The sequence below is a fragment of the Xiphophorus couchianus genome, chromosome 4 (genome assembly GCF_001444195.1).
Source record: "Xiphophorus couchianus chromosome 4, X_couchianus-1.0, whole genome shotgun sequence".
NCBI lineage: Eukaryota > Metazoa > Chordata > Actinopteri > Cyprinodontiformes > Poeciliidae > Xiphophorus > Xiphophorus couchianus.
The window spans coordinates 18,117,883-18,132,651 of NC_040231.1; the positions used below are offsets into that span (position 1 = coordinate 18,117,883).

A 14,769-nucleotide genomic window follows, 5' to 3' on the forward strand; every position below is an offset into this window, starting at 1 on the left:
ATGTTCACTATTAAACCAAGGGGATCACAAACCTTAAGCTTTCATAGTGATTGATGATTTGCCCTCCCATGTGGAGTTCTAGGTTTCAAGGACCCGTTGACAGCAGGTCTGAGGTGCCGGATGGCTGCAGTCCTGAGACCTTGTTTCATTCTGTTGATGTGTAGCTGCTCAATTTCCGGTTGTTGTGGCGACTCTGCCTCCCGTCTGTGTTGTATCTAATCTCTGTTCATACTGTAACACTTGGACTTCATAAGGAATCTGCTGGGAGATTGCTGCATCATGGCTTGAGTTATGAGAGCTAAAACGTTCTCAGCGGCCAAGCATCCAGTGCCAACAGTGGATATGTAACACTTACCATGGTGTCCTGATTTATTTCTAAAAAACCTTGACCAGTGCTAACGCCTAGAAAGGTTGCACATGGACGTTTACTTAAGAGGCTGATGTTGCAAACATTACATGATGGGTAGATTTTTCAAGCAAGAATTTGTCCAAACTTGCCTACACATTAACTTTTTTAATAATAGGCAACCTTCAATTGTTTATCTTGCAATGACATAAATACAGCTGTTAGAAATATTAGATTCTCCAACTGGCCAATTGTATTATTGATATTCATAGGGTTAATGCCCAATACTTGATAGATGATATTATCCGAAATAGTCCAAGGGCTAAGCAATTGCAATATCCAACCAGTAATCTTGCAATAATGATTATTATTTGATATATTGTGAGCCTCTAATATATCAATCTGAATTCACATAATGCTAGGTCTCCGATTTGTGAGCAGTGCAGCACAACAAGATGCTATAGGAAATGTGTGTTTTTCCAAGTGTTATTTAGTCAATATAATTTTTTTCAACCTCAGATCAGATCATTGCTAATTTCTTTCAGTGAGCAGAAAGGAACTGGCTGAAGTTGAGACATTTCAGGTGACTGGCATGCTTCATCATGCTTCAGACATATGTTCTGGCTTGCACAGCAGTACAAAGGACAGAGATTCCCTTGTACAAATGATTACATTGGCACCCTTTTCCTTGCAACACACAGTTCTCTCACTGGCTGTCCTTTAAGGTCTGTCTGTAGTTTTTTGACTGACAAGGCCGTAGTGTTGGTCGCAGACACACATCCTTGGTTATCAGCTCAGTATGATTAAATGATGACAAGTACCATTTAACTTTGGTGAATTTTTTTGGGAAGAGAACATCTAATGTCCAAAGCATCTACAAATAGGAACACAGTATTAACACAAGAAGCTCACTGCAGCTCACTGCAAATAGTTTAGTGCCAGACTGCTCATGTTATTTTTCTTGACAGTTTCCCCCTCACTTCCTGATGTAAACTGTTGTTACATCTCCAATACAAATTTGGTTGACTTTTTTATTTAGGTCTAATAAAAAGGCTTTAGACTACAAATTTTTCTTGAATGTGGTATTCTCTATTTTTATTTGACTGTTTTATTTTCTGTTATACTGGTGATTCTGATTTCATGGTTTGAAATCAGAATTTATAGTTTGCCTAAACAAAAATGTATTTATAGATCAAGTCATCTCGGTTAAATAAATTCTTTTATCGGCCACATGTATGCAGTTTCTGTCTGTGTCTCTTTGGGAGACCTTTTTTTTTTTTGCAATGAACAAAAATTGCTTCCAAACTGACAGAGTGAAGAGACGTTTAAGATAACATCAAAATGAAGTCATTGAATTTTTTCTCCTAATTAGATAAATATCCTTTCAAATTGGCCTTCAACATTGCTAAATAAGAATGCTGCGGTAATACATCAACCTCTAAATAGATATGTTGACATGAATTATGTATTTGTAATTTAGATGTAGGAGTTTTGCAAGCCCTAGCCATATGATGTGCATTGGGAATTGATTACAGAGTTGATTTGGAGGCAAATATTTCAAGGTTCAAACCTCCAAGTCTGAGATGCTAAATGTGAAGCTTATTACACCTGTTTTGGTTGCCAGTTTAGTTGCTAACTAAACAGGGACATTTTAAAAGTTTTTGTTACCTAGATCTGAGCAGTGGTGTGTTTTACAGAGCAGATGAACTCATTATTTCTAATATTTCTTTTGAATGCTTCCTGAGGTAACAAGGTATAGAAATTGGAATAAAAAGGTCAATGTTCAAGTTGTGATTTTAAGGCTTTGGAATGAAGAGGTTGGTGTTTTTTTTTTCATTTCTGTTTTTGTTTTGTGACTCATGATCTGCTTTGTATTAGTTCCAAGTCTTGGTCTTGTCCACATTCCTTATGAAACATCTTGATATGCTCAGTCACACCCTCTTAAGTTATGTTCTCAACAACTTGTAGCCTTTAACAGTTCCTTTTTGCAGCTTAAAATAATTGAAAAGAAACTTCCTTGAAAGTGAGAAGTGAAATCAAATTTGCAAGTACAGTAGTTTAATTAATCATAGAAGGCAATGGACAGCTTCTATAAAAAGAGTTACCCGGAAAACTCAAGGCTTGTCTGGATTTTTCTTCTAAGCTTTGCAAAAGCAGAAGGAATAAAGTTCTGCTTACTTTCATTTAACCTGACTATTATTGTTTATGTGTTTTTATTAATGCAAATTATTTATATTGTAGAAATTTGTTGTCCAAATTTTTAATTCAATAAAAAATATGATGTGGGGAGACTTTCTATAGAACTTAAGAGACTCAAATGACTTTCTGCTACCATGGAAAGTCTCACCACACCACTTAGAAGTTACAATTAAAATATTAGTCACAATATCGAATGAAAAATAAAATAATTGTTTACATTTCTGTTTATTTTGTCATCAAAACTTTTGTTTTTTTACAATAACTTCATTTTTAAGTCAAAACCGCTAACTTCTCAAGTCTTAAGTATATGAACAAAGACGAGTAATTTTTAAATATTAAAATATAATCACAGACTAATACTAAAGTACTAAACACTTACATTAATGTGACAAATGTTTACAGAAGCATCTTTGCAGTGACATCTTTTCTCCCCATGAAAAAAGATGTCTTTTACAGTAACTGGGTAGTTTTCATCTGTACCTGTTTGACAGATATTTGTCTGTTCCTGCAGGATCAGGAGAAGGATGTGGGAAGATAATTCAGCGGTTTCCAAAGACAGACTGGGAAGGAACTGCCTTTCCTCAAGGGGTGGAGATGGTGAGTTTTAACAACTTTAATGATTACTCAAAATCACTGAAAATGGCATTCTGTTATTAATTGTTTTTTTTGGAAAGGTTCAATATTAAATTATTGGCCATGAAAGACTAAGAATACACCATAGTCCTATGTCTCTCTGTGTGTTTTCAATCAAAGTAAAAGAATGACATTTGATACATTTGTCCTTTGGCGCTTGAGCTGTAGACTTTGGCATTTCATGTTACAGTTACAGTCATCACTGTTTTTCTGAATTTGATTTTTTTCTCATCTCATGCTCATTAACCAAGGACAGTTTACTCACATTCACGTTTCACTTTATACCCAACTTAGCTGGTATTTTTCCATCTTCTTTAGTGACACAGTGAACAGAAATACTTGCCTGTTTTAGTTTGGCCCCTCCTCATCTGACTGGAGACTCCGTGGGGTCTTTGACAGGAGGTCTGTTAGTCTGTTATCCTTACATGGACAATCCAATAGATATAGAAAATATTTTCTTATCAGGGATGGGAAAAACTGTCAGTCCCAGGAGAAGCATTCACAGTTGACAGGATCACACTGCCCAGGACATTAGCACCTTCCTTATATCTGTTTTTGTTCGTTTAAACTTAGCACTACTGATAAGCTCTTAATGACTAAGCAAACTGGTTTGGGACTCAGCGAGGAAAATGAAAGTGGGCAAAATTTTTTTTACATTTTGTTCATTGATTATCCATACAGTTTCTATTTTTGCACACTCTGTACAACTTGGCCAGTGAATGAATATTCTTTTCCTTGTGCTTTTTTTGGTTGTTTAAAATGCTACTATTGCTTTAAAGTGATTATCAGTATTCAAGTTTCACATTTGTAAGGTCTGACAGCAATGTGTAGCGTGTGCGTGAATTGGTTTGGAGAGAGGAAATATCAAATTTAAAGTATGATAAGAACAATGTATGATGCATCATGCTAGCTAGCTACACCAAAAGTTAGTAAACCAAAGCAGCTAAATTTAAAGACATGAAAAGCATGAAGACTGACAAGACCTTTATTTCTGCTTGGCAGCAATCTACTCATAAATCTTCATAGTAGCAAAGAAACACACACAAAATAAGTACCGTAGATGTGATGAGAGGCAACCATTGAAATGGGGGATGCCTGATAAAAAGCTTTCATCTCAATTTGTCATTATTTTTATGGTTTTCTTATATTGTTTTGCTTCAAGTTGAAGAGACGGGCAGTAATATCAAGCTGTCCTTTCCCAACATTAGAGATTTATGCCATGTTTGACTCAACCATTTGTTCAAATCCTCACTATTCACACTTCCACTATGTCCATAATTTAAATAAACTTTGGTATCCATGGTTTTGCAACAACCTCCTCTTGCCCCCACCCACTTCAACTTCCCCGCAAAAAACAAAATAGATGTTTGCTGGTATTTTTAGCACATAAAAGGAAAAACACAGCAGGGGGTTCATATGGCTTTGCAGAATTTCACAGCTGTGTCTGGAAAAAAGGAAACTCTTGTTAGATGTGTGGTTTATTGTCGTGATTTGGGGAACATACCGTTCATGTTTAGATCATGTTGACACAGTTGTAGAGTTAGCTACATTATAGATTGTGTCACTCTGTAGACATGGGTAAAAAAAAACAACTACTATATATTGTTTATACAGCGGTATTTATGAGACAGTTCAGAATAAATAAGGCTGTTATTCTGCCACAAATATTCACTTAGTGACTGGGTGGTTGAGTGTCACGCAGGCATCTTCCAGTACAAGCCACTTCAGGCTGTTGGTGGCCATTAGGCATGTGTCTTGTTTTGTGCCGCTGCTTAGAGATGGACCGTGATCTATTGCACCACAGTCAAAGCAGACAGACACTAACTGTGACAAGGACATTTTAAAATTTGGAATTAAAAAAATGCTCTCTGCTGTTATTTTGGGCACTGGATGTCTTTGCGATGTGGTTGGAATTCATTTGTTTTCTTCAATGAATTTGAGGGATGAATCAGGATGGCGCCACTCGCTCAGCATCATCCCTCAAGTATCTTGTCATGGTTTTCCTCTAAATATAGAAACCCTTCAACAAGTTTAGCTGAATCTATTGGTCTAGTGTTTCCAGATGTTATCCGGGGCTGATGCATACCATTGGAAATTGGTGTGATGCTAAATTGAGAATAGTTCCCCTCAATGCAGGGCTGATCTTTTTAGCATTTTGTGTTAAATGTCATTTGCTTCTGATATGCATTATGTTTTTAAGAATATTTTAGGTTTTTGCAAAACATGCTAGTGATTATTTTGTGGTGAAGGTTAAATAGACATGAAGAAAATAAAACAAAAAGTACAAGAAGGGTTAGGCTTTTCTAGAAATGTTCTTTCCGGCTACGTGTTTTGTGACAAAATTTGGTTTAAAGCCAAATGACTGAAATTCCTTCTTTGAAGCTTTAATGATGATACACCATGGTGTTTAACAGACCCACTTAGCAATTAGCATTTTGGATCTGTTTTGAGCTGGTATGTAAGCCATTATTATTTGCAGATTTTCTCCACTCCATGAAAAAGAAAATGACTTTTTTTTTTACAAACACATCTGTAGACAACAGTGGATCAAGCTGAGCACGAAAAGCATTTTGTGGTCACAACAGGCCCCCAGCAAACTAAATAGCCACAGATGAGGAATGCACCAAGAAAAAGCGTTTACAACTTGTGCTCGGAAAAATGTGTTTCTAATCTGTACAGGCAAGTGATGGTGATAGGAACCAGCTCAAATCCTCATCTGTTGTGGATGAGCCAGGTCTGTGGACGGAGGTCAGTGCTATGTGCACCTAGTAAATTTCCATCGCTTCACCCTCTAGCATCGATGCAGGGGTGCTATGTTTACTGTAAATTGTCAAGGGTTCACAGGAAGGCACCACTGTGGGGTCTTTGGGTGAGGTTTTTAATGTGTAAATTCCACTGAACTAAATGATAATGGCTTAATGAGATGTATTAGTGGTTGTCAGTTGCTATTTTGCAATTCATTTTCATTTCTAAAACATTTTTATGAGTTTTAGGCATCATTATGTGGCAGAAAAAGCAGCCGAACAAGCTTTTCTGATATAATTAAGACTATTAAGATTAAATATGAATGAACAATTTTGGCTTACCATATACTTTTTTTTCTATTTCTTTGAACTTTGATACTTAGATAATCTGTCTTTTGATGCATTTTACAAAATCCAGTTTTATTAGATGCAATGGTTCTAAACTTTCCTGAGCTCAGTCGAGTTCAGAATCAACATTTTGTTACAACACACATCCTCAGCTGAAGCTGTTATTTATCATTTGTGTACAAATTAAGGTCAATGGCTAGATAATAGTTATAAAATGGTTTTAGTTGTTCTTGTCTCTTTGTGTGGGGTTAGTTTGACATTGGTGTTGTACAGGGTGTGAACAAAATACTGTTTAGGTCTAAAACCTTTAGTGGTGAAAACAAACATGATATTGATTGTAGATGACTTTGTCGCGCCACTGCAGTCTGACTTTCTTCCTGTTTTTAACTGTAGTTCAACATGTGCCATGGTTCAGGTGTAATTTATTCTTAGTAGTGATAAATAAGAGCTCTTCTTACCAGAAAACATGGTAGATTTTGATATGGAAGAAATGGCTTGTGGAACTGCTGTTTCTCTTTATAAAATCTCTCAAAGTATTTGCATTGTTTTTTGTTTAACCTCAAGATAAGCATAAAACATCAGCGTATACTTATCAAAACTATGCAAAATAATTTATCACTGATTCAGTTATTCTTTAAAATGCCATATGGATTTGTGAAATCTATTTGTGGGGAAAAGAAGACATGCGCTTTTCTAATAAATATATATTTAGCTAACCACTGGTTTAGTCTCATCTCATTCTGGTAAACCCAAGGAACAGACTTCCTCCTGACACCCACCACTAGAACCACCACTGAGAAGTAAAAACAGTAGCTTACGTAGGTCCTGTTTTTTTTAACATTTTCAACCATCATTAATGCCACGGTGCTGTTGCATAACAAAGCAGAGGTCATATTTGTTGGTTTTACATGGAGCAGTTTTCTTGGAAATAAACGAGGTGTGCTTGCTAAGAAAATCATCCATATTTAATTATGTGGAAAGTTTTAAAAGTCTTGGTTAAAATGTTAAGCATTATATTCTGCTCTTTTATTGGTTCAATATCTTGCAAATGTTCACACTTGGTCAGACTTGGGGTCTTTAGTTTACTGTTTGGGTTTACCACCAGATGGCTTTGAGCAAATGAAACAAATACACAAATTACATTTGCCACACATTCAGCAAAGAATCCCTGGAATTACTTTTAATTGCTCTGTTTATTTGCTCAGTTTGCTTGTTTAATTACGGGCACTATTTGTTTAATGGATGACGTATGTGAATGTTTACAACATCGGTTTCCTGTAGACAACATATTTGTATCGTATTTCGAACCATGCTAATTTTGTTGTGGTGTTTTGGATCATTGTCCTGTTGATGACCCAGTTTCAAACAAGCTTCAGCTGTGGGACAGCTGGCCACATTTGTCTCAGAAATACTTTGGTATGCGGAGAATATTATGGGTTCCGTCAGTGACAGCAAGATACTTTTTTTTCTGTAGCTGGCCAAAATCATCAGTCCTCCACCACCATGCTTGCTCCAAACATGAGGCTGTTGCGCAAGGCCAAACATCTTCTCCATCATCTAAGAAAGATGAGGCTTACTCCTGGCATCACATCTAAAAATTTCTATTTGTTCAGTCTTGTTCTAACTGAACTGTCATAAGTTGTTTGATAGCGAAAAGCTGACCAGTCATCTAGAAATCTGAACTGGATTTTTTTCTATATTAGCTCAAAAACCAAGTTAAGGGTTAAGGAAACGACCTTTGATGAATCAAGAGTAACATTGTAATTCCTTTATTTTCCCTGATGGATTAAAAAGACAATACATTTATGCACATTAAAAAAAATTTATGTGGACTACAGCACATTAATTTTTTTAATGGGCTGTGGCCCTAAAGAGGAAACAAAACAACGGTCTTCAGACCAGTGAACTGCAAACTTGCTGGTGGTCAGGTATAACAAAGTTGTAGTATTTTTCCACAACTTTACTGTCATAGAAACTTCCTTCTTTCTGTGACTTTGAGTTGCTGTAAGACAGTCAACCTGTAATATGACAGTCGCTACATTTGTAATTACTTTATTTGTGAGGCAAATCCACTAACATCTAGAAATGTTTTTGAGTCACTGAAGTAAAAAGCATCCGATTTGTCAGGTTTGCTTTGGCAGGGCCTTGGCCTGGCCTGCAAATTCAGTTGTTACAACTTTCCTGGCAACTTCACCTATATCAAATTTGACTGTGCTTGCAAAATTGTAGAAGCACAAATATAATATCTGATGGAAACTGTGATTTTTTTTGTGTGTGTTTGTTTTAGTTATAACAAATTTTTCATCAAAAATAATTTTTCAGTGTTTCCCAACTCTGGTTGCTGAGGTTCACTGCCCTACATGTTCTAAGTATTTTCTTGCTTCATCATTTTAACTGATGGAGGATTAACAGGCTTTATCTGCCTGCAGTCATCTGAATCAGGTGTGTTAAAGCAGGGAAGCATCTCAAATCTGCAAGGCAGTGTACCTTGAGAACCAGGTTTGGAAAATGCTGAATTACACTGTACATTAAAACAGATACTAAACTAATGTTATTCCACACTAAATTAGGTTTGAAGATATACTGAAGTCTCATGGTATGTCTGAGTGGTACAGTAGCTCAGTTTCTGTGATCATTATGTAAAATTTCTCTTTGGTTTAGTAAAGTTTCTAAGCTTTTTGCAGGTTTTCTAGATGAGCTAAATTCATTCAATATGCTTACTGTTGGTACCTAAACTCCTCATCTGAATCCTCATCTGCTATTTTTTTTTCATTATTCCCAGCTGACAGCTGCATGTTGAGGTAACAGTGAATACTTTGAAGCACAAATTAAGCTGATATACTTTTACCTCCATCGAAGCTGTGCAGTTAGGTAACCTGCATGATATGACTGTTTGGATTTCTCAACACAGAATAAACATTTCCTGACATTTTTAAGGTGACTATGGTTAATTAAGTACTACATTTACTGATTTATTGCTAATATAATTTAAACAAAAAACAACTATTGATTAAAAGTGAAGGTATTACTCCCTAAAATTTATCAGCTTTTGTGAAACATGTTTGTTTAAAACTAATTAAAATAAAAAGAATCAAAAGCAATCATGTGCTTCCAACCCAATTATCTAAGACCACATAAACAGAATGTAATTTTAATGTATTTTCCCAACATCACATTTTTGTATCTTTGATTGAAAACCATAAATTACTCTTCTGCACACAATCAGTTGGAAAACCAAACTTTAATAGAGGAAACCATTTCTCCTCAGATTAGCCTCATGCTGACCACATGGCATGGCCACAGAATGACATTTTAGTTCAGGAAGATCATTAAGGAGAAAGTCTGTCTCAAGGCCTGTAATTGAAATGAGCATCGGCATACGTTGAAAATGATAGGTTTGTGTGAAATCTTGGCTTACCATTGGATTTGTGGATTTGGGTGAAGACGGATGCCTTGAAAGCTACGCCCGAGAGGTCAGACGCATTCCTAAGTGCTGCAGAGTTCAGTGTTAAACATGAAGGTCAGCCCATTACATGTTACCCTGCAGACAACGTTCAGTCAACAGACTCAGTCCTGCTGTCTCCTCTCAAGTTGTAATTCCCGGCAGAAAAACAAAATGTCTCCAGAGATATATGCTCGTATCGGTCCGGTTTGATCAGATGTCAAAGACTGAGGCAGTGTGTAAGGAAATAAGATCTCTTGCCTCCACTGGAAGTTCAAAAGGAAAACCTTATTTTTTCAGCACCTCAAAGACAAGCAGGGAAAGTGTTTTAAAAGTACTGGAATGAGGTGAAGGTGACAACCTGTCAATCTCAAGATAGTTTATGCCAAGTTATAAGACTATTAATTCTTACCTTTTAGCAGTTTCCTGTTCATTAATATTGTAGTATGTTCCTTCACTAAAATTTTGAATATATATTTTCTTTGTTTTTTGAAAAAAATGTATTTCACCTTGACCTCTAGGGGAGTTTTTTGTATAGCTCTTAATATGCTTACTGTCTCGTGACGGTCTCGTTGCGTGTGTGTTCACTGCATACAAATGAGGTAAACGCAGAGGTCAAATTCCTGTCTGCCTAAAGAGACACTCACAAATGAATGATTGCTTTTTTGTGTATCAAGGCAACAATCTGTTACAATTTGAGCATCTTGACCTACTTATAGGCTACGTCCACATTTTATGATTACCAAAAGTCCCTGCGGGGGTCAAATATTTTCTAAAATCACCAAGGTTGACAGTTTTAAACTAAGATGGTGTCTAAAGTATTCCTTAAGTAAACCTTCCAGTTGTTGAATGCTGTCCACTTTTGACTTGTTTCCATCCTTTAAAGGTGGTATGAGAGTGTGTGACAGTGAACATCTATGACCTGAGCTTCAGACTCAACAGTAACTGAGCGATGGCCAGGTACATAGCACGCTACCCAGCAGGCATAGGCCAATTTGCAGCTTCATGGTATTGCCTAGTATAAAAGAGTCAAAATGTTAGAACCACAGATATTTTGTGTCACATCATTGCAAGAATAAGTAGGTATAGACAATGGATGGATCTCAATTAAGCCTGCACGATTTTGGAAAGACTGACATTGCAATTTTTTTTCTAATCCTGCAATATATATTATTATACAAAAAAAATACAGTAACTTAGAACAAATGGCACCTTACATTATGTTCCACTCTTGCCATCTTGTTCACAATTAAAATGCACTGATTTTGTCATTCTTATTGTTAGGGGCTCTACCATATTTAAAAATCTTGAGCTGGTGATATTATTGGTAAATATTTCAATCATAGTATCAGTAGCAATATTGTCTTATTTCCTCTCACTCTCATTTGTTCTTCCACATGAGAAGTGACCTTTAACATTTAGGGCGACGTCATTAGTGTCAGGTGTGAACATCTGCTGCTGTGAGACTCTGTCCAGCTGGCTGAATATTACATTAGCGTGGAATATGCAGGTTCATAACACCTGGAATACATCAGCCAACAATTACTGCGCTGCACACAGTCCTTTGTGGTGTGACTATTACTCACACAGATAATTATACAGTATATGGTATGTTTGGACATATTGTGCAGCCCTAATCTCAAACCTTGATTAAAAACTGTTGGATTTATCAATCTATGTGTTGAGAACATACAATTGTTTATCAAGAACCTCATCTGTGACTGCTTACCTTCCCTTTGCATATCTATGTATCAAAATCAAAGGAGCAATAAATGATTGTCATAAAGTTACTATAGCTATCAGAAGATCAGTTACTATACTAGATATCATGTAGATGACATATTTATACAGAACAACTATATATTATAAATACCGGTAACTATTTATCATTCGAGATCTTTCTGTTGGCGCTCCCGGTACAATTTTTTCACCTCTCTTTCCTGAAAAAAAAAAAAACTTTTCAGTGTCCAGATACTGAGGGAATGTTACATGAGTTAAATTTGACTTTTTCAACATATATTAAAATAATTACTTTCTAGTTACTAAAGAAATGAAAGATGGGCCTCATTACCATTGGATCATTGTAATCAAATTAAGATTTAATTGAATGATTTCCCCAAACTATATATATTTTTTCAATCCCCCAACTATACATACAATCAGTATAGATAAATACCTGCTAAACAATTTACTGAACGTCAAAGAATAATATCTGGGTTCATATGAATTGGTCAAAAACCACAGGTTAGAGACAAAACACTTAGGGAGCTGTCCAAAGAGAAAGGAGGGCTGTCACTACCAAAACTGGAGAACTGTTATGAAGTGGCACAATTTAGGTATCTGATATATTGGTGTAACCCATATTATGGTGATTATAGTGACAAAATGGAGGAACATGGACATCTGTCAAACAGAGGTACCACTCTAAACACTACTTAAAGACAGGCCATTAAACTTATTACTAAAGTAAAACTTAAACTGTTGTACTAACGCACCTCTTAATGTTTGGTTTGATGAATGATGCAGACTAAATAAGCTAAATAAATAATTTAAAATGATTAATACGATCCACATCCTTTATTCCTTTAAAGATGTGGTTCCTTAAAGGACTTACAAGCTTTTTTCATGTAAGGACATTAATCATAACATAAACCCAGGAGAATGTAATACATATCTGGTTAATATTATGGTGACCCTAATAAGTATGGTGATTCCTATAAATCTAAAATTAATAGAAGATTGATTGTGATATTATGTTCTTCCTTGCAATAATCTAATGGAATTTCTACTCTACATTAAATAAAAATAAAAAGAAGCAGCAAATATCATTCTTACATAAGATAAATGGTTTAACATATTCAAGATTCTGGTGAACACCTCAAACTTACAGAGATGGAGGGAATTTACATCTAAAAACATTATTTGGTTCTTTATTACTCTTAAAATGAAACAATAGCGTGGAAATGTATTTTGAGACTGTAATGTTCTCCAGCCTGACTGGCAGGAGTTGGTTGGAATTATTTACTTAATTACAGGTCACGAAATTGAATACGGTTTTGTCTGTATATATCTGGGAAGAACTAAATCTAATATGAACAAGGAAGAAAAATACTTGACTAAAATAACGTGTTCAGCCAGTAAAAAAGCAATTACATAGAGATGACAAAATACTGACCCTCCAACCAAAGAGGAATGAGAATAAGAGAAATTTCTGAAATGGAAGGAATTTAAGGGGACCTATTATGCGATATTCACATTTTTGTTTTTCTACTTCCATTTGGGTCTCGACTGCTTCTTAAAACAGTCGGAGCACTTAAAATTAACATACAGAGATTTTTAGGCAATACGTTAATGTTTCTGGTGTTTGAAAAATTAGTTATTTCAAAAACCTACTGATTAAGTCACATTTGATATCATTACCTAGCAACCCCAGCAAAGCCCAGCCCATCACCTGGCAGCTCAAGCTGAGCTACTGGACATTTGGTCGTCTGGTTTTAATGCTGTACAATGGCTGCTGGAAAAGACAAGTGTTTTATTGTTGACTACTATCCAAAAACTTCTTGGTTGTGGGGGAGTCTCTTCTTCTGCTTTTAAGAGATGTACAGTCTGCAGACAGATGCACAATTGTTATCTTTTAACATCCTCTCCAACCACATTCCTCATATACTCATAAGCATGCTTGTGCGTTGATTTATATTAGTTGGTTTGTTATCTTGATGTTTTGAATATGTCAGAATTAATAAAGACATAAAAAAAGGATAGATATTTTGTGACAAACTATGTGATGGCCTTCATGTCGGTGCATTCAATAGGACTGTTGTCTTACACCATAAAGATCCTTCGCTCACCCCAGGGGACTTTGTGCATGGACTTTGCATATTCTCTTTATACGTGTATGGACTCTCTGCGTTCTCTGACTGCCTCCCACAGACCCAAATGTGCATTAATTAGGAGTCAATATGTGCCTGCATAGTTCTTGTCTTGCAATAGGATTGTGGCCTATTAGGAGCCTACCACACCAGACCTCCTTAATGTCCTTGTAAGAATAAGTGGGTGTAGACAGTGGTTGAATAGATTCCAATCCTTGTCATAAGATGCATTGAAAATGGGTGAAAAAAAATTTTTTTTTCAAGATACTCATCTGTGATTGTGAAGTTATTTTAGCTTTAGAAGTTCAGTTTTTTTCCCTCCTTTTCCAGCTTTCATCTCCTTTTTCCACAAACCCTAAGATTGTTTGTGATACTGAAGAGGAGTGACATTTCCTACATATTGTGTTCATCAGATTTATTGTTGGTTTAACTGCTAGAGACTTGATAAACTTCATGCTTACTTCCCAGGCATTCTAAAACAACATTTTATATATGTCATCTATACACTTATATAGATGACATATGATAATAATTTGTCAATTTATTATAACCTCCTCTGCTTGTCTTGAGAACTTCATATGCATTGTAGACACAATAAAAAAGCACAGTTGGAATTGCTGTAAAATCTGTTTACAACACAACAATTGTAACATTGACATTAAAAACGCTGTAAACCCTCCTTGTGTGTTGAGTCGCAATGTTTTGCGGAGTCGAGTTTGAGCGCCAGAGCGTTCTGATGTAGGAACATGACCTGATTTGACCAACTTGTAAATATTTGTGTCATCTCGCATTTGTGACATCTCTCCTGCTGGGAATGTTGACTTCTTGAACTTTTTGCTGCTCCCACAAATCCCCGCTCTAATGAAGAACGTTGCTCCCACTTCCAGGAAGGATGCTAGAGCAATTTAGAAAATTTGTGACCTGCTGGTTTATTGTGTAGATAAGTGCCTAAGTAGTTTAAGGAATTAATACTGTGAAAAATACTCGAGAATCTTACTCCAGAACTTGGAGTTTTATGTTTGACTCTCTGGGACTGAAGGAACACTAGCATTAATGCTGCAAAAAGTCGCTTTTCTATCTTTGTTCTTGTAGTAATTTAAATTAGCGAATCATGACCAAGCTTTAATGGATCATTCATAATCAGCAGCCGGAGTTAATCAGGCTTTAGGCTCTGTGCCAAGCCACAGA

At 35.9% G+C, this 14,769-nt stretch overlaps 1 protein-coding gene across 2 annotated transcripts in view; it reads left to right on the forward strand.

Moving 5' to 3' along the window:
* The window catches only part of sbf2 (SET binding factor 2), a 100,252-nt gene that overhangs the window by 9,539 nt on the left and 75,944 nt on the right, over positions 1-14,769 (forward strand). For both annotated transcript variants that reach the window (XM_028014328.1, XM_028014329.1), the window contains exon 2: positions 3,057-3,142. In XM_028014328.1, coding sequence (XP_027870129.1) covers positions 3,057-3,142 — 86 coding nt within the window. The remainder of the gene's footprint in view (positions 1-3,056; positions 3,143-14,769) is intronic.